This window comes from Dipodomys ordii, unplaced genomic scaffold, assembly GCF_000151885.1.
Source record: "Dipodomys ordii isolate 6190 unplaced genomic scaffold, Dord_2.0 Scaffold22, whole genome shotgun sequence".
NCBI classification, from domain to species: Eukaryota; Metazoa; Chordata; class Mammalia; order Rodentia; family Heteromyidae; genus Dipodomys; species Dipodomys ordii.
Window position 1 is genome coordinate 6,847,161 of NW_012267238.1, and position 24,636 is coordinate 6,871,796.

At 39.3% G+C, this 24,636-nt stretch overlaps 1 protein-coding gene across 2 annotated transcripts in view; it reads right to left on the reverse strand.

Moving 5' to 3' along the window:
• Positions 1 to 219: 219 nt before the first annotated feature.
• Alg8 (ALG8, alpha-1,3-glucosyltransferase) overlaps positions 220 to 24,636 on the reverse strand; it is a 26,897-nt gene continuing 2,480 nt past the window's right edge. Inside the window, exons 2-13 of one of the 2 annotated variants that reach the window (XM_013014183.1) lie at positions 24,267 to 24,345; positions 20,716 to 20,909; positions 16,653 to 16,762; positions 15,264 to 15,331; positions 10,942 to 11,068; positions 10,477 to 10,580; positions 9,119 to 9,239; positions 6,667 to 6,806; positions 5,145 to 5,284; positions 2,865 to 2,962; positions 2,511 to 2,583; positions 494 to 740 (exon numbers count right to left, since the gene is read on the reverse strand). In XM_013014183.1, the coding sequence (XP_012869637.1) occupies positions 509 to 740; positions 2,511 to 2,583; positions 2,865 to 2,962; positions 5,145 to 5,284; positions 6,667 to 6,806; positions 9,119 to 9,239; positions 10,477 to 10,580; positions 10,942 to 11,068; positions 15,264 to 15,331; positions 16,653 to 16,762; positions 20,716 to 20,909; positions 24,267 to 24,345 (1,486 nt within the window). In that variant the 3' untranslated portion in view covers positions 494 to 508. Of the gene's footprint in view, positions 741 to 2,510; positions 2,584 to 2,864; positions 2,963 to 5,144; positions 5,285 to 6,666; positions 6,807 to 9,118; positions 9,240 to 10,476; positions 10,581 to 10,941; positions 11,069 to 15,263; positions 15,332 to 16,652; positions 16,763 to 20,715; positions 20,910 to 24,266; positions 24,346 to 24,636 lie in introns of both variants that reach the window. The other variant, XM_013014184.1, reaches the window with a different exon arrangement.

A 24,636-nucleotide genomic window follows, 5' to 3' on the forward strand; every position in this document is an offset into this window, starting at 1 on the left:
CACACCATCTGCCAGCACACACTCCAATAGGAAAATGTAGGAGCTGATAATGATCCATAAGTATTTTGTGCAGAAATACAAAATGGCATTTTATTTACATTTCTCTCTGAACAGAGGAAATATTTCTCTCAGTATTGGAATCTAATTAAGCTTTATATCCTGACATTGCTGATACATATCGTGACATATCAGCGTAGGCTACGAACAATTATGCTGCTAATCAGATTCCATGTGCCTTCAGTGAGCTCGACAGTCTGAATGATCTCAGAGAACTTTCACAAGGAAAGGTGAAGTTGTTTTCAGACGTATTCCAGTGTGTGTAGAGGGCAAATGGCTTCTCACCATGGCAACAATCAGGTTGCTAGGCTGGGCAAGGCCAAATGTGGAAAAATGGTCCTCTGAACAGATCTACTGAAATGAGTGGCTCATGCCACTGGCAACTTTCTTCAGGTTCTGATTAATTTCCCATGAAGTAATTGCTTGGCGTACATCCAAGCAGTTCCTTTATTTAGTGCTTCTTTGTCTTGCCGATGAAAGGGCCAATCAACACTGAGCAGTACAGCCTAAACCATGCGTATGTGATGCCCACTGCACAGTATCCTGAGGTCATTAACAAAGGGATAAAAGGATACCTCAGCTTCCAAGAGGTAAAAGGGAACAGGAATTCACAACAGACTTCCAGCGGCACTAGGCCAAGGAGGTACAAAGTTTCAGTCCAGTTTAAGAGAGCTTTTTCTTTTCTGAAGGAAAAGAGAAAAGGGCTGGTTTTAGATAAGCCATTTTGGTTTAGTAAATACTCCCCAGCTAAAGCTTCCCATTGCCACATTGTGATGTGAACTGCAGCCAAGGCTGGAGTCAGAAGACTGAACAAACCTCACAAGTAGCAAAAATACTAATGATCTATTATAGTACCTTGGCAATCCAAATTTTCCCAGGCATCTACATATGGTATCACTTAGCTGAATCTACTCACACAAAATTAGCCCTGCATATGGAATAGAGAAAGGGACTGGGTGCTAGCTAGCATAGTAGCTAAGACCATATGTACATAATTGAGGATTCAAAGTCATTTTTAAATTTGGTAAAGTATAAATAACACAAAATTTACTACTTTATATTTTATTTTTAAAATATTTTTGTAAGCATACATCAATAATAGTTTAACCTTTTTTTTTTTTTTGCCAGACCTGAACTTAGGGCCTGGGCACTGACCCTGAGCTTCTTTTGCTCAAGGCTAGCACTCTACCACTTGAGCCACAGTGCCACTTCTGGCCTTTTCTATTTATGTGGTATGGAGGAATCGAACCCAGGGCTTCATGCATGTTAGGCCAGCACTCTACCACTAAGCCATAGTCTCAGCCCCAATAGTTTAACATTTCTTTGGCCAATACTAAAGTTTAAACACAGAGCTTTGTGCTTGCTTGGGTGGTTCTACAACTTTAGCAATGCCTCCAGCCTGGTTTTTTGCTGGATATTTTAGAGATGGAGTTTCAGACTTTCCTGCCCTGGCTGGCTTTAAACTATAATCATCCAATCTCAGCTTCTTGAGTAGGAATTAAAAGTCTCATGGAATTTTCTGTCATGAAGTTTTTTGTTTCAAACCATGATCCTCAGATCACAACCTCCTGAGTAGCTAGAATTATAGGGGGGAGTTACCAGCCCCCAGCCCCATGAGACTCTTATCTCCAGTTTACCAGCAAAAAGCCAAAAGTGGAGTTGTGGCTCGATTGGTAGTGCCATCATTGAGCGAAAAAGGTAACCAAGAGTTCAAGCCCCAGTAAAAGAAAAAAAATATAGTCCTAATATTAGTTAGAAAAGCAAAAACTTATTCTCATAATTCTGTAATAATTTTTAATAATTTTAGTTTTTTCCATTTTTTCTGTATTTTGTAATTTTACCTATAATGCATACTTCACATTCCGGTTTTAATTTTCATATTATATTATATATATATATTTTTTGAGACAGGCTCTCACTATGTAGTCTATGCTGGTCTTAAACTCTTCATCTTCCTGTCTGTGCTTCCCAAAGCATCTATGTGTCACCGACACCTGGCTTTCAAAGAGGTCTTTCTCCAGTACTCCCCCCCAAACTAAAGATACAATCAGTGCTGTCCTGATAAATATATTATATGGGTAATTTAGCCTTCCACTTAGCAAATTTAACAAAAAAATTAAATAATTATTTTTATTTAATTCTTTTATTGTTACTAAAAGGAGATGTACAGGGAGATTACAGTTATATAAATCAGGTGAAGAGTACATTTACTTTGGACAATGTCACCCCTTCCCTAACTCTATGAGTTTTTCTCTCCCATCCTGACCCACAAGTTGTACAGTTCATTTTCAACATAGTGTCTAATGAGTATTACTGCTGCATTTAGCAATTTTTTAAAAAAGGTAATGTTATACTGTTGTTATAATGTGAAACAAAACTTCAAAGGCTTATCTAACTCTTAACGGAGTATTTTACAAGAGTAAATGTAACTTTAAATTTACTTTTTTAATTACCTGAATAGTGTCTTCAGTGAATAAACACTGTAAATGGTGAACAGTACCATGAGTAAGATTTTAATGGGAAGCTCTGTCAAAAGAAAATACAGATGATAGTTTAGTTGACAGATAAAAGGTCTCTAATAATTAAGGCAATATAAGCACACTGACACAGTAATATGTCAAATTAATGAACTTGACCACACTTTTTTGTGACATCTAAGTATACTTAAAATTAGGGGCAAAATGAGAGAACACATGAGCTTTCTCCTTTTGAGAGATTACAGTGTTGATTGGTTAAGTCAGAGAGTCCTAATGTGTAGCCCTGGGTGAAAAGGGAATGCTAGTCAAAAGTCAAAAGAAGCTGCTTACCTGGTGCAGTGAAGAGCAGAGGGAAGAGGGAGTAATGTCCTGTTGTGGTCAGAATCAAAAAAATTGAAGCATCTCCTGCTTTTTCCACGGACAAGAGGCTAAAAATAAAATTTTTTAATGATAATTTCTTTTTTTTGTCAGTCATGAGGCTTGAACTTGGAGCTTGTACTCTGGGCTTGTGCACTGTCCCTGCACTCTTCAGCTCAAGGCTAGAGCCCTACCACTTGAGTCACACAGCCACTTTGGGTTTTCTGGTGGTTAATTGGAGAGTGGGCTGGCTTTGAACTGCGATCCTCAGATCTCAGCCTCCTGAGTAGCTACGATTACAGGCATGAGCCACCAGTGCCTGGCTTATCATAATTTCTTAAAGCAACTTAAACTACACTTGCAAAAAGCTTGAATACAGCATCTATTATTACTCTTAGAACTGGCTTATGCATAAAATAAATATTGATTCTGCTACAAGTCCAGTTCGATTGAAAATATCTATTTGGTAAGCAATTGATAATATTGTACCATGTTGAATCTGGGAATACAAACAGTGCAGCTCACTTTCCTGACTAATTGCCTTCTCCAAAAAAAAGGGATGTTGTGGGGCTGGGAGGTGCCTGGAGGGAGCATTCAGGAAAACAGGACTCAAATTCATTCCCAAACCTGTAGTTTGTCTTGTACACAAAGCCCTGCACCTGTATGATGTTCTGACTAAAGATATTAAAAACTGCCGGGCACTGATAGCTCATGCATATAATCCTAGCTATTCAGGAGGCTGAGATCTGAGGATCACTGTTGAAAGCCAGCTTGGGCAAGGAAAGTCCCTGAGACTCTTATCTCCAATAACTACCAGAAAACCAGAAGTGGTGCTGTGGCTCAAGTGGTAGAGAGCTGCATTGAGCTGAAGAACTGAGGGACAGTGCCCAGACCCAGAGTTCAAGCCCCACAACACTCTCTCTTTCTCTTTCTCTTCTCTCTCTCTCTCACACACACACAAAGATATTAAAACCTCTGCTCTCCTTTTATTTGGAAATTCCATGTTGCTAAATAAACCCAGAGAAACAGGGACTGACCTGAACATTTTGCTTACTGTTTTTTTAGAGCTTACGTGATTCCTTAAGCTTTGAGACAAACTTCCAGAAAAAAGGCTGATTCCATTACCATCTATCTACTGAGTTCCAATTATGAGCACTGCATTTACAATGCCTTTTCCCTCTCTCCCCCACCCTAGAATAGCAGAGTGAAAACACCACAAAATTTAGCATCAAAAGACCAGGCTAAGCGCTGAGTGCTATTTGCTAGTTGTGTGACTTTGTTTTGTTTTGTATTGCTGTGTAGCCCAGGTTATCTACCATCTCTATCTTCCTGACTCTAACTCTCTAGTGCTGAGATTACAGGTGTATACTGCTATGCCAAGCTTGGGAGTGTTTTTGCTAGGCATAGAAAAGTGCATGCTTTATTTTTTCTGTGATTCTAGACTGGAATCCAAGGCCTCATGCAAGGCAAGTGTTCTTCCACTAAGCAACAGCCCCAGATGGCATCTATTACACAGGTGTCTACACATAGGCCTATGTTGCCATGTCTGGCTTAACAGTGTTACTTTGGATCAGTCATGAACTCTCCAAGCCAGAGTACCTGCTGATGCTCAGATAGGAATGATACAAATGTATGCTAAGTACCTTAAAGATTGTTGAGGCTCAAAAGAAAACAAAAACAAAACAGTTCTGGAAAATCTATGGTGCAGTATAAATGTTACAGAATTATTCCAGAATGGAGTCAGACCTTACTTGACTGACAATTAATAAGAAACCATGGAACTTTATTTTCACAGATGTAGTAATGCCAAAGTTCATGCTTTCCAAATGATGCTGCACTCACTATCCAGACCTATCATGCTAATCTAATACAAAAAGCACATGCATTTTTACATACTTTACAGGAAGGACAACCTTCCCCCCGCCATCAGCCATTTGGATATTTATAACATCATTCTAAAACCACACAAAATTCAATATATGCAGATGGATGTAGGCAGCCCACAAGAAGTATAATGTATCTATCTTGTCATGTACCAAATGATTTTGTGGCCTTTATATGGTTCTCTGGATAGACATTCCTCACCCCTAGGAACCTTCATGGGCCTAAGTTAAACATTGCTGTCCTGTCCTATTGGAAATCTGTCCTTTGCCTTTGCCTATCTAATCCCACTGAACAAGATAAGAGAGAAGCAGAGCAGTTGGAAAACAGTGAAATTGGTCAGCAATGCTGATTGCCAAGTTATGAGCTTACCTCATTGGGAGAACTGCAAGGAGAATCGCTTTTTCATGGACATGCCACCCAAACATGAAGGAGCTCAAGGCACAGAGAATTAGGCATCTAAGGAAGCCTCTGGGCCCTTGGGGTTTAAACCAAAGACAGAAAATAGAGGGCTAGAAACAATAGGCAAAGATAAAATTTCAGTATCATTTCAAGTTGGCTTTATAAGAAAGTATTTAGGAAAGTACAATTTGCATCATCTCTGAAAAGCAGGAGATTCTAGACACTGCTTCATTGAACTGGGTAATTTATCCCTTTGTGCACAGTCCATTGAAAGTTAACTAACTTTTAAAGGGAAAAGCAGGTATTTAGAAGCATGAATCTAACTTACTACAATCAATCCCAGTTATTAAATAAGTTGAAATGATAAGTTCTGGGATATACAATATAACAATTTATGACAGATTTATCATTAGTCACCATATTATTAATTGATACTTACTGAACCTCTTAAGTCAAACTACCCAAGTTCACACATTTATGGACTAGTAAATTAGATTTTACACTATTAATAAAAATGTACCTGGTTCTGTGAGCTTCAGTGTGATTTACAGTAAAACTATTACCTTTTGTATAAAGCTTATGGTTTGAGATTTTGAGAAAAACAAAAACAAAAACAAAAAAACACATCTGCCTTGGTTAAAATATGAGCTTAGTTACCTACAGTTCTGCCACATAATTAAGTCAGATATCTTTGCTAGTAGGTTCAATCATTTGGAAGCAAAAATTAAAACTGCATCAACTATCAACAGGGCTGAGCTTTTTACAATGACTCTTATTAAAATTCTATCCATGCACTGTGAATGAAAGTTGTAACACATCCGACCCACAGTAGACTGATGTGCATAGAGCCACAGCCAACTCTTAGTTCATTAAGACATAATATCCATGCACCAGCCAGATGTATTCTGATCATTTTGCCAAGGCTGACAAACAAAACAAAGTATAGATATTCCTGCCATAAAGATTTCCTTTTTCTCAACCATGTGGTCTATACCTCCTCCTCCCTGGCCTCCCCATGCCAGAATAGACAGATGGTCTCATAACCAGTGGCAAGAATCTCTGACAGAGAGGCTTTATGATAATTCTTTACTGTGTTCGAAGTTCCTTTTAAGAATTGCTAGGCAGGGCTGGGAAGGTTGCTCAGTGATAGAGTGCTTGCCTTGCATGCCTGAGGCTCTGGGTTCGATTCCTCAGCACCATATAAGCAAAAAGAAAAAAGCTGGAGGTGGCATTGTGGCTCAAGTGGTAGAATGCTATCCTTGAGCTGAAGAGCTGAGGGACAGCGCCCAGGCCCAGAGTTCAGGCCCCACGGACTGGACCCCCCCCCAAAAAAAAAAAAAGAATTGCTAGGCAATATTTCAGTCTGTAGGATTTCAGCCATGGAATTTATCCTGAAGTTGGAAAAGCCTGAAAGGTGAAATTCAATCAGCCAGGAAGTAAGCAAAGCAGAGAAACACACTGGAGAAATGAGTACCACTTGCTGAGGTCTTACCAGCATGGCAATCAGGGTGCAGATGAGGGTTGCCAAGGGTGTGACTGAGGGCAGGACCGTGTGCTGAAACTGCTGAACCAAGCCACTAGTCATTGAGGCCTTGGGGATCTTATTGGGGTTGAGAAGATTCAATTCCAAACCTACACAGAAAGTAGACATTGTATTTTGCTTTATTTTTATTAATGGAACTCCACATTTTGTTAGTCAATTCCTTGAAAAAAATGAGTAAATCTTATTGCTGTTCAAACCAAGCTTTTATGAACTCATCTGTACTATCCTACCTCTTCCAGAATGTGGCTTTTACAATTATAATCAGTTGTAAGTTATGACTAGAATGGAGAATCTGTGCAGCCTACAGGGTTTGGCTTATCAAGTCTTCCATGATCTAGTCCCTTCTTACCTCTCCAGCCTCAACTCTACAGTGTTAAGTGTGGCCTGGCCATAATGAAACTAACTGTATCCCCAACACATAACTTAACACTATGTCTCTTTCTAAGGCTTTGCTTAAAATGACCTCATTTTGCCAAAATAACTCCTTCTTTACTCACCGAGAAAGCTGAGTTTCTTGTGAGCTCTGTATTTTAGTGTTCACTGCACACTGTTTTTATGTACTCATTTCCTTTCATGTGTCTTAGAGACAAATGATGAATTCATTTCTATCTCCAGACATGGGAACTCAATAAATTCTTATCAAATGATCTAAGTCTAGCTCTATCCCAAAAAGCTCCAGAGCAACAGGATAGTCTCAGCCTAAGCACCTATGCAATTGTGACTAATGCCATTCAAAGTCAGTGCAGTGTAGGAAAGATGAAGACTATCAAAGTATTTTCTACTTATTTACTCCTTTCCCTTTCCCTTCAGCTTTTGATTTTCTTTTAAAGCTAACAACTATTTCTTTGAAACACAGTTGCTTGTGCTTTATAAGTAGGTACTCCAGGGGAGGCATAGCAGTTTCTCATAGCAGTTTCAGCCCTGGATCTCAATCTGGCTCAAGCTGGCTGTTCAAAGCTTTTTTGAAATACATTGTTCGAAATTACCTTTCAAGAGCACCTTGTATATTAAGGCTGGATTCACAGTGAGTGACAATGTTGCTACCAAATTACAAGTTCCAGTAAGTACATGACAAACAGTTAATAGCAGCTACCATATAGGAGCTATCTGCCATGTGCCGAGAGTAGACATTACTTTTAGCTCCGTAAGGCAGACAGATGGGCAAATCTGTTGAAAGCCACATGACTAATAGGTGGTAGGACTGAACTTGAGTATGTCTAGCTCCAAAGTCTCTGGTACTGACAATCCAGCATTTTTTTTTTTTTTTTGCTTTTGTTCGTTATATCACACTGTGTGCGAACAGTTTCAGCAGTAGACTCCCCACAGTAATAAGTAAAGTAAGACTACAGGAATGTAATGACTTGGTAAGGTGCACAGCAACAATTTACACCAAGTCTTGCAAAATCTAGATTAGAAGTCAACAAATCTATAGTCTAAGGGCTAAATCCAGCCTTTAGAGCCATTTTTCCATAGCAGTGAAGGTATATAAATGACTTTTACATTTTTACTTTTTTTTTTTTTATTTAAAGCAGGGCCCACTATATTGCCCAGGCTACTCTTGAATTCTTGGGCTCAAGTGATCCTCCTGCTTCAGCTACTCAAGTAGTTGGGCCTATACACATGGGTCATCATACCAGTTTTTCACATTTTTTAAAGGACAAAACAAAACAAAAATACTATATATGTGACTATGTGATACACTACAGAAAAACTTTGCTAACCATGGCTCCTGGTCCTGCATTTTCCCACAATGCTCAGCTAGATTCACAAATGAGAGGCTGAGGCTGAGGGTGGGGCTCAAACAGCAAGCATGAGGCCGCAAGTTCAAATTATAGTACCACCAAAAAAAAAAAACCCCAAATAAATAAAACCATGACAGACTAAACTATTTCATTGTGAATTATTGTTAGCAGAGCCAGATTAAGGCCTGTATTTAACTTAAAAAGCCAGACTTAAAAAGCCTAGCTCAGGCATTTTATTTCTGTTCCTCTCATGCATAAATGCAGGGATATCACTTTATTGATTTGAAACTCACAGTCACAAACTACACATTCTTCTTTCCTTGCTTCTTCATATATTTAAGCTTAAATGTGGGTTAAATTCTGCTGAGTAATGTTTTCCTTTAGGCAGATGTTACCTTTAAAAATGTTTAAATATTTAGTTTTTTTTCCCCTCAGAGACCCACATCTCATTGCCACAAGGAGCTTTTATGAAGAATGCAGTCTGTTTACTGCTTTAAAGCCTCAGCCCCAAAAACTGCTGCCTTGTTCTTCCTGATAACTGATGTTCAAGACTACAGAACAAACAGTTCTGCCACATTCAAAACACAGCAGGCTGTCCATTTCTCCCAGTGACCAGTCCTTTCAGCATTCACAGGCTAGGAGAAGACCTGCTACCATACCGATGATGGACAGCACTTTGTCCAAAGCATTGTAAACAGCCCAGAAGTTTGGAGCCCAGTATGCATGGCAGAGCCCTCTCTTGAAAGGAAAGAGTCGGGAAAACAATTGAGGCAGCTGGTTCTGTTGAAAAGAGAAATGAAACTGATTAAATAGTCATCAAACACTTCCAAGCTCAAAAATAGAACTGGCTAGAGCACAATGTGGCCCACATTAGGAAGTCTTTGTTCCTTTGGGCAAGTGGTTGTCTGATGCTGTGCAGTTCAGAAACCACTTTTGTGAACTGACCACTGGGACAAGACGCATAGAAATACTCTGAATCTCAGTCCATGCTGTTCTGGAGTAAATACAATAATGAAGGTCTTTCAGATGCAAAGGAGATTACAAAATGCACCTGATCTGGGTCTCCTGGAGTGAAGGGAGAGTAGGGCAGAGAACATGAAGGTTCTTCTGTTTCTGTAGGATTAAAACCCATTTCAGGGTGGGAAAGGAAAAAATGTGAACATCCATTATATTATAGGCACTTGAAAATACTTGCTGACTAGTAAAGACTGCAAAATACTGATTTTTTTTGCGGGGGGAGTTAAAAATAAATTTTAGAAAGTAAGTGAATTTTGAAATATGCAATCCACAAATAATGAAGATCAATTTTGTGAGTAACATTTCAGTTAATCTATACAAAGGTGAATATGCACAAAAATGTCTGAGAGAACACTACCTTTGAGAGGTCATAAGAGGTACATGAAGTAAGAAAGGACTAGTTTTTACTTATTTCATACATTCTTGGCTTCGTTGTTTTTTCTAAACAAAACAAAAACATGTATTACTTTATTTTATGTCAGTTGTGAGGCTTGAACTCAGGGCCTGAGTGCTAACCCTGAGCTCTTTTGCTCAAGGCTAGCACTCTACCACTTTGAGCCACAGTGCCACTTCCAGTTTTCTGGGGGTTAATTGGATATAGAAGTCTCACACAGTTTCCTGCCCAGTCTGGCTTTGAACTGCGATTCTCAGATCTCAGCCTTCTGAGAAGTTAGGATTTACAGGCATGAGCCACTAGTACATGGTATATTGCTTTGTTTTTAAAAAAAATAAGAAGAAAGAAAGAAAAAGGCTAGACGGTATTGTGCTTGTGGGGAGGATAAAAGAGGTTGAATATTGTCAAACTAAATTATTTGCAACCATGAAAATGGAATAAAGAAACTTGTTGGGGATGCTATGTTTAAGGGGAGGGGATGAAATTGATTAGAATAATATAAACATGTGTAGAGATATAACAATAACCCCTCCCCCTACAATATAAACCAATACTACTACTAATACTAATAACTACTACTACTACTAATAATAATAATAAACTTACCAAAGCTAGGAAAGGACCCAATGAAAGAGCAGACACTAGGAAGACAATCAGTCCCAGGGAAAAAACACGGACAAAACTGAAACTGTTCCACTGGACAGAGCCATCTGCAGAAAGGGAACACTGTCATTATCAAGGGCATGGACAAGTGTCCCCTAATAGTAACTACAAGATACCCCCAACAGGACACTGATCTTCCTCATTTTTTGATAGTGGCTTATATACAGCCCAGACTGGCCTCAAATTCAAGATCTTTCTGCTCTAGCCCCTTGAAAGATGGGATTATATGCCATTCCACCCAGCTGTACATTAGACCATATGGAAAGAGCAGAGAAGTCAGGATGGTAGAGGGTTTACAGGGTCTAAAACTGAGAGGTACATGCTGTGCTTCATAATACTCTAAGCCACTAAGTCAATACAGTGAACGAAGGAAAAAAAAAAGATTTTTCTATCATCACTGACACTCGCCTGGTTTGCTTGAAATGAAACAGTAAGATCGCAGCAGATATACACCATAGGCCGGTGCTACATAGAGGTAGATGTGCTTGAAGTGGAGAAGGGTGGCAAAGAGAAATGCTCCTTCCATATGCCTTTTCTAGGACAGTGAGAAGGGGAACAGTGCTTTAAAATTCAAAGTAAATGAAATGCAATTATGAAGTATTCTGAATTGGACTCTGAAACAGAAAAAGAACATTAGTTAAAAAGCTGGCAAAATGAACATAAACCGGGGTTGGTTTCTTAATCTTGAATGCCCAGTTATGTAATATGGTACCCTTAGGGGAAAATGAATAAGGGATTCAAGAACTCCAACTCTGAACTACTTTTGCAACATTCCCATAAAGCTAAAGTTATTCTAAAAAACAATGAATAGAAAATAGAAAATGACTTAGAAGGCTGAGTGAGGAGAATTTCAAGTTTGAGGACAGCTTAAACCATGCAATAAGATTCTGTCTCAAAATCAAAGAGCAAAAAGAAAGAAGAAAAAAGAAAAGTTTTTTTTTTTTTTTTTAAGTTGAGGTCTTGTTATGTTGTCTAGGCTGGCCTAGAATTTCTGGGCTCAAAAACTCCTCTTGTCAGCTGGGTGCTGGTGGCTCACGCCTGTAATCCTAGCTACTCAGGAAGCTGAGATCTGAGGATCATGGTTCAAAGCCAGCCTGGGCAGGAAAGTCTGTGAGACTCTTATCTCCAATAAACCACTCAAGCGGTAGAGCATTCACCTTGAGCTGAAGAGTGCAGGGACAGTACCCAAGTGGAGTTCAAGCCCCACGACCAACCCAAAAAACCAAAAGAACAAAACAAAAAACCCCTCTTGTCTCAGCCTTCCTAGTGACAGGACTATAGGCATGAAATACCACACCTGAAGTAGAATCTATTTTTTTTAGAAGATATATTCTAAAACACAAATGAAATACGCTAATGTTATATAAATATATTCCTCCTCCATGTAGATCATTGTACTACTCTTCCCTTCTATATGATTTAAATTTTCTTTTCTTTTTTCTGAACTCTGGGCCTGAGCACTGTCCCTCAGCTCTTCAGCTCAAGGCTAGCGTTCTACCACTTAAGCCACAAAGCCACTTGCGGCTTTTTCTGCTTTATGTGGTGCTGAGGAATTGAACGCAAGGCCTCATGCATGCAAGGCAAGCGCTCTACCACTGAGCCACCTTCCCAGCGCCTTAAATTTTCTATAATGAAGGCAGTTTGACCTTATGTCTAGTCGACTCACACATTCACTATTTCAACAAATGATTCTTAAGTATGAAAACTGATGCTGAACCAGGTACTAGTGGCTCATGCCTATAATTATAGCTACTCAGTAGGCTGAGATCACAGTTTGACAACCTGAGCTGGCTTCAATTAACCAGCAAAAAGGCCAGAAGTGAAGGTATGGCTCAAGCCTTGAGTAAAAAAGCCAAGTAAGAGCTTGAGACCCTGAATTCAAGCTCAGTTACTAACAGCACAAAACAAAACAAAAAACACTAATGCTGAGACACAGGATCTACTAGAAACAGCCAGAGCAGTTGAGTTACTCCTATACCTTGTTTTCAAACAGGGCTGGAAGCTAGTGGTTCATGCCTGAAATACTACATAGGTTGAGATGAGGATAGTGGTTCAAAGACAGCACAGGCAGAAAAGTGTGTAAGACTCTTATCTTCAACGAATTACCAAAAAGCCAGAAATGGAGCTGTGTATCAAGTGGTAGAACACTAGCCATGAGTACAAAAGCTCAGGGACAGTGTCCAGGCCCTAAGTTCAAGCCCTAGGACCAACATACACACCACACATACACACACACACAGAGTCTCTACATGGTGTTATGCTAAATACAACCCCCCCCCTTTTTTTTAAAGGTAGACCTGGGGTACTCAAGGCCTTCAGCTATCTAGGCAGGCACTCTACCACTTGAGCCACATTGCCAGCAGTTTGAAGCCAGCCCAGGCAGGAAAGTCTGTAAGACTCATTATGTCCCATTAAATCACCACCAAGCAGGGGGGTGGGAGTCAAGCAGGGCACCAGTGGCTCACGCCTGTAATTCTAGCTACTCAGGAGGCTGAGATAGGAGGATTGAGATTCAAAGCCAGGAAAGTCAGTGAGACTCTTTATCTCCAATTAACTACCAGAAAACTGGAAGTGGCACTGTGGCTCAAAGTGCTAGCCTTGAGCGAAAAAGCTCAGGAACAGTGCCCAGGCCCCTAGAGTTCAAGTCCCAGCATTGGCACATAAAACAGTTAGTGAAACCTCGTTTGATAAGTAAATTGGATTGTGGCATTCCTAGCCATGTATGGGAAGCTTAGGGAGAAGGATCAGGGTCTGAGTCCTATAAAAAATACAAGAACCTATCTGAAAAATAACTAAAGCAGGGAAGGGAAAAAACAAATAGTTTAAATAGGAATTGGGGGTTGGGGGGAGGGGGAGTGTAGTTGTAGAGATGGTAGGGAAGGGATGGTAAGGGAAAAACAAAGGAGGAGGCAACAACACTTGATAAGAAATGTACTCACGGGCTGGGAAGGTGGCTCAGTGGTAGAACGCTTGCCTTGCATGCCTGAGGCCCTGGGTTCGATTCCTCAGTACCACATAAGCAAAAAGAAAAAAGCCGGAAGTGGCGCTGTGGCTCAAGTGGTAGAGCGCTAGCCTTGAGCTGAAGAGCTGAGGGACAGCGCCCAGGCCCAGAGTTCAGGCCCCACGACCAGACCAAAAAAAAAAAAAAAAAAAAAGGAAGAAAAAGAAATGTACTCATTACCTTGCTCAGCTCATGTAATTGTAACCCCTCTGTACAGTATTTTCACAATAAAAAGCTTATTAAAAAAAAAACTAAAGCAAAGAAGGGCTGGGGTGTTGTACAATTGGTAGAGTGCTTGCCTAGCAAGCTGAGGCCCCAAGTTTAAATCCTAGAACTGCAAACAAAACCCCCTAGAGTAAACTAAGAAAGCCTGAATTTTATCTATATCAAAGGAATTTTAGAAGGCTCAAATGTGGTAGGGTCCTGATAGTCCATGAGGGAAACTGCCAAAGACCTATAAAGGCCAAGTTCCTTTCCTCACTATCTCATCATGGGTGGTCTAGAATAGGTATGGTTAGGAATAACAAGGAACCAGATCTCTCTCCAATTTTACAACTTAACCAGGTCTAGCTGACTCTAGTCAAATTTATTTGCTTATTTGAGAACCATCCAACAATCATTCATGGTACACACCAATTATGTTCTATGTTCAAAGTGACTTTTTCCACAGTGTTCTTTTTTGAAACAAGATTTCACTATATATAGTCTTAAATTTATAATCCTCCTGCCTCATGAGTCTCCTATTTCTTATTGGAATTACAGAAATGCACCATCACACTTGGCTACTATGTGGCTTTTTGGGGCTAAGAGAAGTTTATCAAGACATTTCTAGTCAACAAAAAAAACTTTCATTTATTTGTTTACAGTGTGGGGTACTGAATCCATGGTGTCAGGCATGCTAGGCAAGTCCTCTACCACTGAGCCATACTTTGAGCCCCTATAGCTAATAAAGAACTTTAAAACAGATTATTAAACTTGATCTTCCCAAAGTATCTATGATAGGTTTTGCATTACAAAAAAGAATACAGGAGTAAATTTTATGTATGATATACAATCATTCCCAATGACTTGTCTTTGGTCAAAGACTTCCAAACTTGTTGCATGAGATATTAAAATCCCTTGGGAAATTCCTAAACCCCAATCCAGGAGATTCTGATTCAGATTAAGGAGGAGTGGCCCAGATACCTGAAATTTTTATTTTCTCCTCTATAAAAGGATGGCAATTATTAAGACAATTTCATAGACTGTTTATAAGGTTTATTCAGTAAGATATTCCATGCAATTACTCCAACTCAGCAAATACACGTGTGCAGCCCTTGACTGAGTGACTCAGTGTTAGTCAGGATTTTAACCCAACTTTTTCTGATTCCTTATTTTCTATTTCCCATTCTATTTCTCTACCAGCATTTGATGGCAAAGCACCAACAGATGTACTATGCTATAAAAATTGCCAGAAATTTACACCTACAGAAATAGCCCCCACCAAACACAAAACTCAAGCTTAATTCAGGCCTGCCACACTCTATTAAGTTCTTCAAATATAATTTTTCTTATGTGTAAAAGGAAGAAAACTTGTCAAAAGAAAAGACATAATTTTTGAGAATACCCTGTGTCTTTAACTTAAGAGACTAAACAGTGGGTCAAATAAGTAATCCATCACCCACTGCAATGTTGCCTTTACAAGTTAAACATCAAAGGGTTCAAATTGAATTAGGTGCTTTGTATTTACCTGAAACAACCGTGCAATGGAGAGTAGCATTAATCCAAATAAAAACCCATTGTACTGGAAATGGATATCTAGGGGAATGTCAAGGAAAAACAAGAGGATAAAAAATTCTAAAAGAACTATGTCAGTTAAGTATAGAAAATGTAAATGCCTTCTTAATATGCTAAAATTAGACAAAATATTACTATTAATTTGGCTTCCCATAAACATTTTCTATAAAGAGTCAAATCCTAGAATTAGAATTTGTTTAAGAAGAAAAGCAAATAATGTTTCCATGTGTTTTCCTACCTTAAGGGCCCAGGCAGCTAAGAGCCAAGAAGTTTTGTTTTTTTTTAGAATTAGGGATGAAGAGGGAAGGGACCCCACAGCCACCGAAAGTCAATGAGCAGGACTCCCATTTGTTCTTTTGTTTTTTGAAACATGATTTCTCTATGCAATTTAGGCTAGCCTCAAACTCACTATCCTCTTGTTTTAGCCTCCCAAGTACTAGGATTACAAGCATATACTATTACAACTGGCTGTTCTATTGTTTGCAGCACAGATAATTTTTTTTTTGGGGGGGGGGTTCCTGTGGCTTGAACTCAGGGCCTGGAGGCTGTCCCAGAGCTTCCATTGCTTAAGGCCAGCACTCTAACCCTTGACCTACAGCTCCACTTCTAGATTTTTCCTGAATGGGCTAGCTATGAACCACAATCCTCAGATCTTAGCCTCCTAAGTAGCTAAGATTTCAGGCCTGAGCCACCAGTACCTGGCTACATGATCTCATTATTAAGCATCACAATATCTGTGAGGTTGTTAGAATCATACTTTCTACAGATAAATAAAATAAGGCTCAGAGACGTTAATTTACTAAACTGTATGACAACATAACTAAGACTACAGTCAGATCAGACTGAAACAAAACCTGAGTGTTTTCCTCCACACTAGTTACTTTTATGGAGACTGAAAAATATTAGGCTTCTTTCATTAGGATTTTTATTACATTCAGACCCTTTGTGTTTAAGAACTTCATTAATATATGGTAAGCTGAGATAGTGGCAAAACATGAAGTCCTGAATGTTCCCATAAGTACACTATGTCTTTCCTATGAAAGGTATTTAGAACAATGTGTTATAACATTTGTTAGATAAATCTAAAGACAAGCAACAAATTGCAATATGCACACATATAGTACAGAAAATTTAACTGATTCTTACATGTTACCATTAACTTTCCAGGAACAAAATATCCTAACAACCAGAGTCCGGTAAACCTGTGCAGAAAGCAAGGTGATAGGAGCCCAGTAGCCTATTTTCTAAAGCAGCTTACATTTGATAATCATCACTATAAAAAGTTAATTATTAAAGTACAGCAGAATAAGTAGGGGACTAGTACACAGACTATCAAGGATACGGTCCACAATTAACAACCCGAAGTTCCATAGCAGTAACACTGACAGAATAAACTTCGGCTTCTCCGTAAGTTCTTTACTTGCTCTTTTTCCATTAATGCACTTACAGCACCTATATTGACACATCAGAAAATAAACAGACACAACTTCATCTTCACTAGAATACAACAGTGCTTTCTGTGGAGTACACTATGGGCCATTTTGGGAACCATTCTTGACAAACTGTCTATGCTAGAAAAACTGGAAGCTAAGAGATGATCTCAGAGTATATTTAATAAAACAAAAAAAATTAAGAAAAAAAATCAAAAATAAAGATTTTTAAAAAATCAAGAAGATACACATTATTTCAGTTCTTAAGAGTAAAAATGCAGCCAGGCCCTGGTGGCTCATAAGCTCAGGGACAACACGGAGACCCTGAGTTAAAGCCCTATGACCTCCCCACTCCCACCCCAAATGCAGGAGCAGGGGTATAGGTCATAGTAGAGTGCATGCTTACCAAGGCCTTGTGTTCAATTCCAGCCCTCTCCCCCACAAAAAAGAAGGGTAGTGAAAAATGAGGACCAAGGCGTTTAGTATCTGAACTAGAGAGCATATTGGCCAAATTAAGAACAAGCCATATAAAAAAGTATGTTACTGCTGAGACAGTGACAGCAATAGGTGAAAGGACAAAAGAATCCCATTTTTATTTTATACTAAGTATGTTTCAAAATACTCTAGTGTAATATGCACCAAAATGTTAGTGGTGATGATTATAAAAGAGCAAGTATTTTGTGTGTGTGTATATGTGTGCCTATCTTGGGGCTTGAATTCAGGGCCTGAGTGCTATCTTAGTTGTTTTTTTTTTGCTCAAGGGTAGTGCTCTACCACTTGAGCCACAGCTCCATTTCTGGCTTTTTGGTAATTTATTGATGATAAGAGTTCATGGAAATCCAGGTGCTAGTGGCTCACACCTGTAATCCTAGCTAGTTAGGAGGGTTGAGATCTGAGGATTATGGTTCAAAGCCAGCCCAGGCAGGAAATTTGTGAGACTTTTTTTGGTCAGTCATGGGGCTTGAACTCTGGGCCTGGGTGCTGTCCCTCAGCTCTTCAGCTCAAGACTAGTGCGCTACCACTTGAGCCACAGCACCACTTCTGGTTTTCTAGTGGTTTATTGGAGATAAGCATCTCATAGATTTTCCTGGCAGAGCTGGCTTTGAACTGCAATCCTCAGATCTCAGCCTCCTGAGTAGCTAAGATTATAGGCGTGAGCCACCAGCGCCTGGCTATGAGACTGTTATAGTATGAATAATAAAAGCAATTAAAGAGGGACTAGAAAAGGTGGTCTCAGGAAACTTCAGTTTTCTTTTTTTTTTTTTTGAGGTCTGGTCGTGGGGCCTGAACTCTGGGCCTGGGCTCTATCCCTCAGTTCTTCAGCTCAAGGGTAGCACTCTACCACTTGAGCCACAGCGCCACTTCCGGCTTTTTTCTTTTTGCTTATGTGGTGCTGAGGAATCGAACCCAGGGCCTCATGCATGCAAGGCAAGTGCTCTACCACTGAGCCACCTTCCCAGCCACATTCAGTTTTCTAAAAAATGAATAACTTTACAGAATAATTAAGAAAACTAAACAAATTAATAATCTAGCTGGGTGGCACATTCCTGTAACTCAGTTACTTGGTAGGTGAAACAGTCTGAGGCTAGCCCAAGCAAAAGCATGATACCCCATCTGAAAAGCTTACTAAAAGCAAAAGGACCAGGGGTAGGGCTCAGGTTGTGGAGTACTTGACTAACAAGCTCAAAACTCTGGGTTCAATTTTTAGTACTGTACAAAAAGTAAATATAGTAAATATAGATAAATAAGTAAAAACAAATCTGAACACATTGTCTAGTTTGGGGAACCAGTACCCAGATTTTAACCATTTCATTTAACTGCTTCCTCTACTTTGCTGATGAAAATAAATTCCTGCCTGTCTGTCTGTCTACTGGAGAGTCTGAACCCAAAAACATTTTTATTTGAAAGGACTATACTACAAAGCACTTTCTTTTCCAACTATGGCAAGGTCATAAACATTGAAAGTTGTGCAGTTAAACACAAGTTACTCAATAAGAACAAGCAGGGTTAAAACATTCCCAAGGGACTATTTCCTGACTTGGACAAGGGTTGAGTCCAGAGGGCCTCACAAATAGAAATGATATATTTATGACAAGGGTCACTGAAGGGACAGTCACTGCTGTCAAAAATCACACCCATGACCTTAAGTACTATGATCAAACAGAAGCCAATATTAACTAAAAACATTATCTGGAAGTCAATGTACAAGACATGTATTTTATTTGTTTTCTTTTGGTAGTTGTGGGGCTTGAACTCAGGGCCTGGGGACTGTCCCTTGGCTCTTCTGCTCAAAACCAGTGCTCTATCACTTTGAGTCACAGCTCCACTTCCAGTTTTTGGGCAGTTAATTGGAAGTAAGTCTCACAGGGATTTCTCTGTCTTTGCTGGCTTCAAATTTTGACCCTCAGATCTTAGCCTTCTGAATAGCTGAAATTACAGGCGTGAGTTGTACCCAAATGACACCTGTGTTTTTAGCTGCTTAAAAGTTAAGTTATAAGTACAAGATGCAAAACCTAAAATGGTATTAGCAGGAGCAAGTGAATGCGGATGATAATGGCTGAAGTAGTTTGTATGCATATGTAAACAGAACATGAAACCTGTTGAAATTGTTTTAAGAGGGAAGGGAGATAAGGGAGACTAATAGAGGTGTTAACTTAATTGAAATACACTGTATGCATGGATGGAAATGTCACAATAAAACCCCTTTTATATACCTAATGTATGCTAATAAAATATAATTTTAAAAAACTAAAAAAATAAATATGATACAAACATAGTTAAGGGCAGGGAATGTGGCTTAGTGGTTGAGTGCTTGACTAGCATGCATGAGGCCCGGGGTTTGATTCCTTGGTACCACATAAACAATAAATAAATAAAATTAATAAAATAAAAGGAAAAATAACCATTAAAAATTTTAAAAAAGGAACACAGTTAAAATAAGAATCTTCATGAGGATGGGAATGTGGCTTAGTGGTAGAGTGCTTGTCTACCATTCATGGAGTCCTGGGTTCCATTCCTCAGTACCATATAAACAGAAAAAGCCAGAAGTGGTGCTGTGACTCAAGTGGTAGAGAGCCAACCTTGAGTAAAAGTTCAGGGACAGTACCCAGGCCCTAAGAGTTCAAGCCCCAGGACTGGGGGAAAAAAAAAAAAAGCTGGGTGCCGGTAGCTCACACCTGTAATCCTAGCTACTCAGAAGGCTGAGATCTGAGGATCACGGTTCAAAGCCAGCCCAGGCAGTAAAGTCCATGAGACTCATCTCCAGTTAACCACCAGAAAACTGGAAGTGGTGCTGTGGCTCAAGCAGTAGAGCGCTCGCCTTGAGCTGAAGAGTGCAGGGACAGCCCTAAGCCGAGTTCAAGCCCCAGGACTGACAAAAAAAAAAAAAAGAAGCTCAGGGACAGTGCCTAGGCCCTGAGTGCAAGCCCCATGACTAGCAAAAATAAAAAATAAAAATAAAAGAAAGGTTCAAACTTAAAAAAAAAAAAAAGAAGAATCTTCATAAAGAATCCAGAAACAACAAAAAGCATTCGGCAAGATCTCCCAAGTTCTATTAAGAACAGACTTTGGTGGTTAGCACCATGGACACATGTACAAGTTTGCATGTACTACATGCATGTGTGGGTCCCAAACAACAGGGCAGATCACAGAAGCTCCTGAAGGGGCTTTCCACAAGGAGGGAAAGAAAAGCATGTGGAGATACTCTGGTGAGAAAAACTACTTTTTTATAGAACATTCACAATCTCTTTGAAGATCTCTGAAACTTCTCCTTATGCCTATTTGTTCCACAAGACTCTGCCAGAACTGCTCACTGTAAATATTCATGGTTTAAGATACAACTCAGTTTTTCATTGTAGCATTTGCAATAATATGAATTTGGTTCCTCTAAGTTGGGAATAAGTCAGTACTAGATACTATGCTTCTTCAGTCCCCTCCATACAAACAAATATCTCCACAGATACTTTCTGGACTTACTCGTGAACAGCATACACAAAGAGTGCATCTGTAAAGATGACAGAAAATCTCTGGAAGAGTAAGGTCCTTGAGTTGAAGTAGTTCAGATTAGATACATTAAGCATCTCTTCATCAAAATATTTGGCAACATGTGACAGGACATACTCAAACCAAGCAAAAAAGGGAGGATAATCCAAGGTCCACTCTGAAGTTGACTGGATAAAAATCAAAGGAAAAATACATCATAAATAACAAAATAAACAATTAAAAATGTTCATTTTTCTAGAGTCTTTAAATGTTTATAGTTAGGAAACATTCAGTGGATGAAATCAATGTTATTGCAAGCTAATTTGAAAAACTGATAGCATATGGAGACTGAAGTAGGCATTTTTCCTTGTAGGTTAAATTCTCAATCTGCTGATTAATCTATTAGTCCTGGTAAAAATAGCAAAGCTCTTAAAATATGGAAGGTCTTTTCTTGAGGCTAAAGCTCTCATTTACTTTCCTGATTCTGAATATCTATCCCTATTTCCTTTCTTTTGGAATTATATTTTCTTTAGCATTGAATGAAATCAAATTGGACAATAAATTCAAAAAATAAAGTGTATTAAAATTGAGAATAAACAATTCGTCATATAAAAAAATTTCATTACCTGGTCTTTAATGTCCTATGTAAAAAAGTTCAGAACACCATGCATATAAGCCACACATTTGAGAAGTTGAGGCAGAAGGCTGGTCTCCTGCTTGGGAAGCTGGAGTTTGAGAGCAGCCTGGACTATGTTGCAAGACCTTGTCTTCACACACACATACACACATACACACACACTTCTCTCACTGTGGAATGCCTGAAAAATTAAAGACAGGCCTTGAACCTACAAAAACTGACACCAGTATAATGTGCCTACTTTGCAGTTTTTACTCTAGAGTAAAAAAATCTTCCTCTACAGGTATACTAGAGGTTTAATCACAGGGTCTCTCAGTGATTAAAAAAATAAAGAGAGGTGAAAAAGACTTAGGAAAAATACTTGTTAGCTCTCTGTTCATTTTATTTATTTCTTTTTTGCAATGCTGGGGAAAGAACTCAGGGCTTTATACATTCTAAGCAAGTGCTCTGACACTCACTTATATTCTTAGCCCAATCTTCTGTTTATGAGGATGAATTTACTCTCCCTGCAGTGTAAGTAACAGAAGCCTCATATGAGGCAAACCCAGAGGCCCTTGTCAGAGCACTGAGGTTATGAATTGACTTACTAAGTTCTACACTTTGAGAAATTCCTTCTCTAACCCCAAATTGCCAACAAAACAGAACAATGAACTGTGGAAAGAGAAGTTAAAAATTACCTTTTTTATTATCAACATTTTAACATTACTACTTTAATTAATTAATTAATTGTGTGATGGTACTGAGGCTTGAATGCAGGGCCTTGCCCTCTGGCTTGGCTTTGTTGCTTATTGCTGCCACTCTATCATTTGAGCCACACCTCCAATTACAGCTTTTTGCTGGTTAACTGGAGATAAGAATCTTTCCCAGCTGCCTTGAAACTGGGATTCTCAAGTCTTAGCCTTCTGAATAGATAGGATGATAGGCATGAGCCACCAGTGCCTAGTTCTTCTTTTATACAGTTGACATATGTTTATAAAAAAGACAGTGATGACTATGGCTCATGCTTGCAATCCTAACTACTCAAGACACTGAGATCTGGAGGATAATTGTTTAAGGCCAGGCAAAAAAATTTCCTAGACTTCACCTCCAAAATAATAAGCAGAAAGCCAGATGGATATGAGGTTCAATGATAATGTACCAACCAATCAAGTGTGAGATCCTGGGTTCAAGCCCCTATACCACCATTAAAAAAAAAAAAGATACTAAATCAGGTGCTGGTGGCTCACACCTGTAATCCTAGCTTACTCAGGAGGCTGAGATATGAGGATTATGTTTCAAAGCCACCGTCCCCGAGACTCTTATCACCAATTAATCACCAAAAAGCTGGAAGTGGAGCTGTGGCTCAAGTGATGAGAGTGCTAGTTTTCAGCAAAAAAAAAAAAAGCTCAAGGATAGCACCCAGGCCCTGAATTTGAGCTCAGGACCATCACACACACACACACACACACACACACACACACACACACACACACACACACACACACTCAAATTCATTGATAAATTTAGGATAAAAAACATCAATACTGATTTAAAAATATGAAATTTCCATTTTAGTGGTTCATTAATGGAGCAGAGCCTTTATAATACAAATGGATGTATGATTTCCTGTTAGGGTTATGAAAAATAAAAAGTTTCAAAATTACTGTTTATGTAATTTTAATACATCTAATTGTCAATTTAGATTTCATTAACATTTGCAGTTTCTAGTTACAATTTTAAATGTCAGAGAGCACTCTACCCTTAAAGTGCCATTTATTAGCCAGGTGCCAATGGTTCACATCTGTAATCCCAGCTACTCAGGAGGCTGAGATCTGAGGATCACAGTTCAAAGCCAGCTTGGGCAGGAAAAGTCCATGGGATTCTTATCTCCAATTAACCACCAGAAAATCAGAAGTGGCACTATGGCTTAAGTTGTAGAATACTCGTCTTGAGCTGAACAGCTCAGGGACAACACCCAGCCCAAAGTTCAAACCCCATGATTGACACAAACAAAAAAACAAGTGCCATTTAGTTTTCAGAAATCTAGATGATTTTCTGAATTTTGACACATATTTTTATAATTTGGGAATGGAGCTAAACTCAGTGGTTCATACCTATAATCCCAGCTACTAGGAAAGCATCAATCTAGAAGGCCAGATCAAGCAAAAATTTAGCTAGACCTCAATCTCAACCAATAAAAACTGGAGTTGGTGGTTTGCCCTTGTCATCCCAGCTATGAGGAAAGCTTATATAGGAGGATCATAATTCCAGCTGGCCTAAAGAAACAAGGTGGGTGTGAGGCTAAAAAACAAAAACAAAAATTCAAAGCAAAACCTTACCTAAAAAATAACTAAAAGCTGGGCACAAGTGACTCATGCCTGTAATCCTACTAAGGAGGCTGAGATCTGAGGGTCACACTTCAAAGCTAGCCTAGGCAGAAAAGTCCCTGTGAGACTCTTATCTCCAATAAACTACTCAAAAAAGCCAGAAGTGGTGCTGTGGCTCAAGTGCTAATCTTGAGCACAAAGAGGCTCAGGAACAGTGCCCAGGTTCTGAGTTCAAGCCCCAGGACCATTAAAAAAAAAAGCCTAAAGCAAAAAAGGGCTAAGGGGCACAGTTCAAGTGATGAAGCACCTGCTTAGCAAGCACAAGGTACAAACCTTAGTACCAAAAAAAGTTTTGTTTTGTTTTGTCGGTCATGGGCCTGAACTCTGGGCCTGGGCACTGTCCCTCAGCTCTTTAGCTCAAGGCTAGCGCTCTACCACTTGAGCCACAGCGCCACTTCTGGCTTTTTCTGCTTATGTGGTGCTGAATAATTGAACCCAGGGCTTCATGCGTGCAGGGCAAGCACTCTATCACTGAGCCACCTTCCCAGCCCCCCCCCCCGCCAAATTTAAATAAAATAAAAATTAAAAAAAATTTAACTTACCTCATAATACCACTGGGATATTGGCAAACTGTGAGTGATAGCAAGCCAGTTTCGGTGTACTTCAAAATCTGTGGAATGGCTACGCAATGAGAAAAATAAAATGGAGATTAATTTAGTCAGAAAGACTGACATCCCCATAAACAATCACAGCTCACTATCCTATGAAGACACAAACATGCATTAGAAAATCCTGAAGCAGCTCGCTTATCTGGAGGTTGGAAGGTCAAAGTTCCTCTTGAAGTTAAGTCAGTTAAAAGGGCTGCAGAGGGGGCTAGGAAGGTGGCTCAGTGGTAGAGTGCTTGCCTTGCATGCATGAGGCCCTGGGTTCGATTCCTCAGCACCACATAAGCAAAAAGAAAAAAAAAAGCTG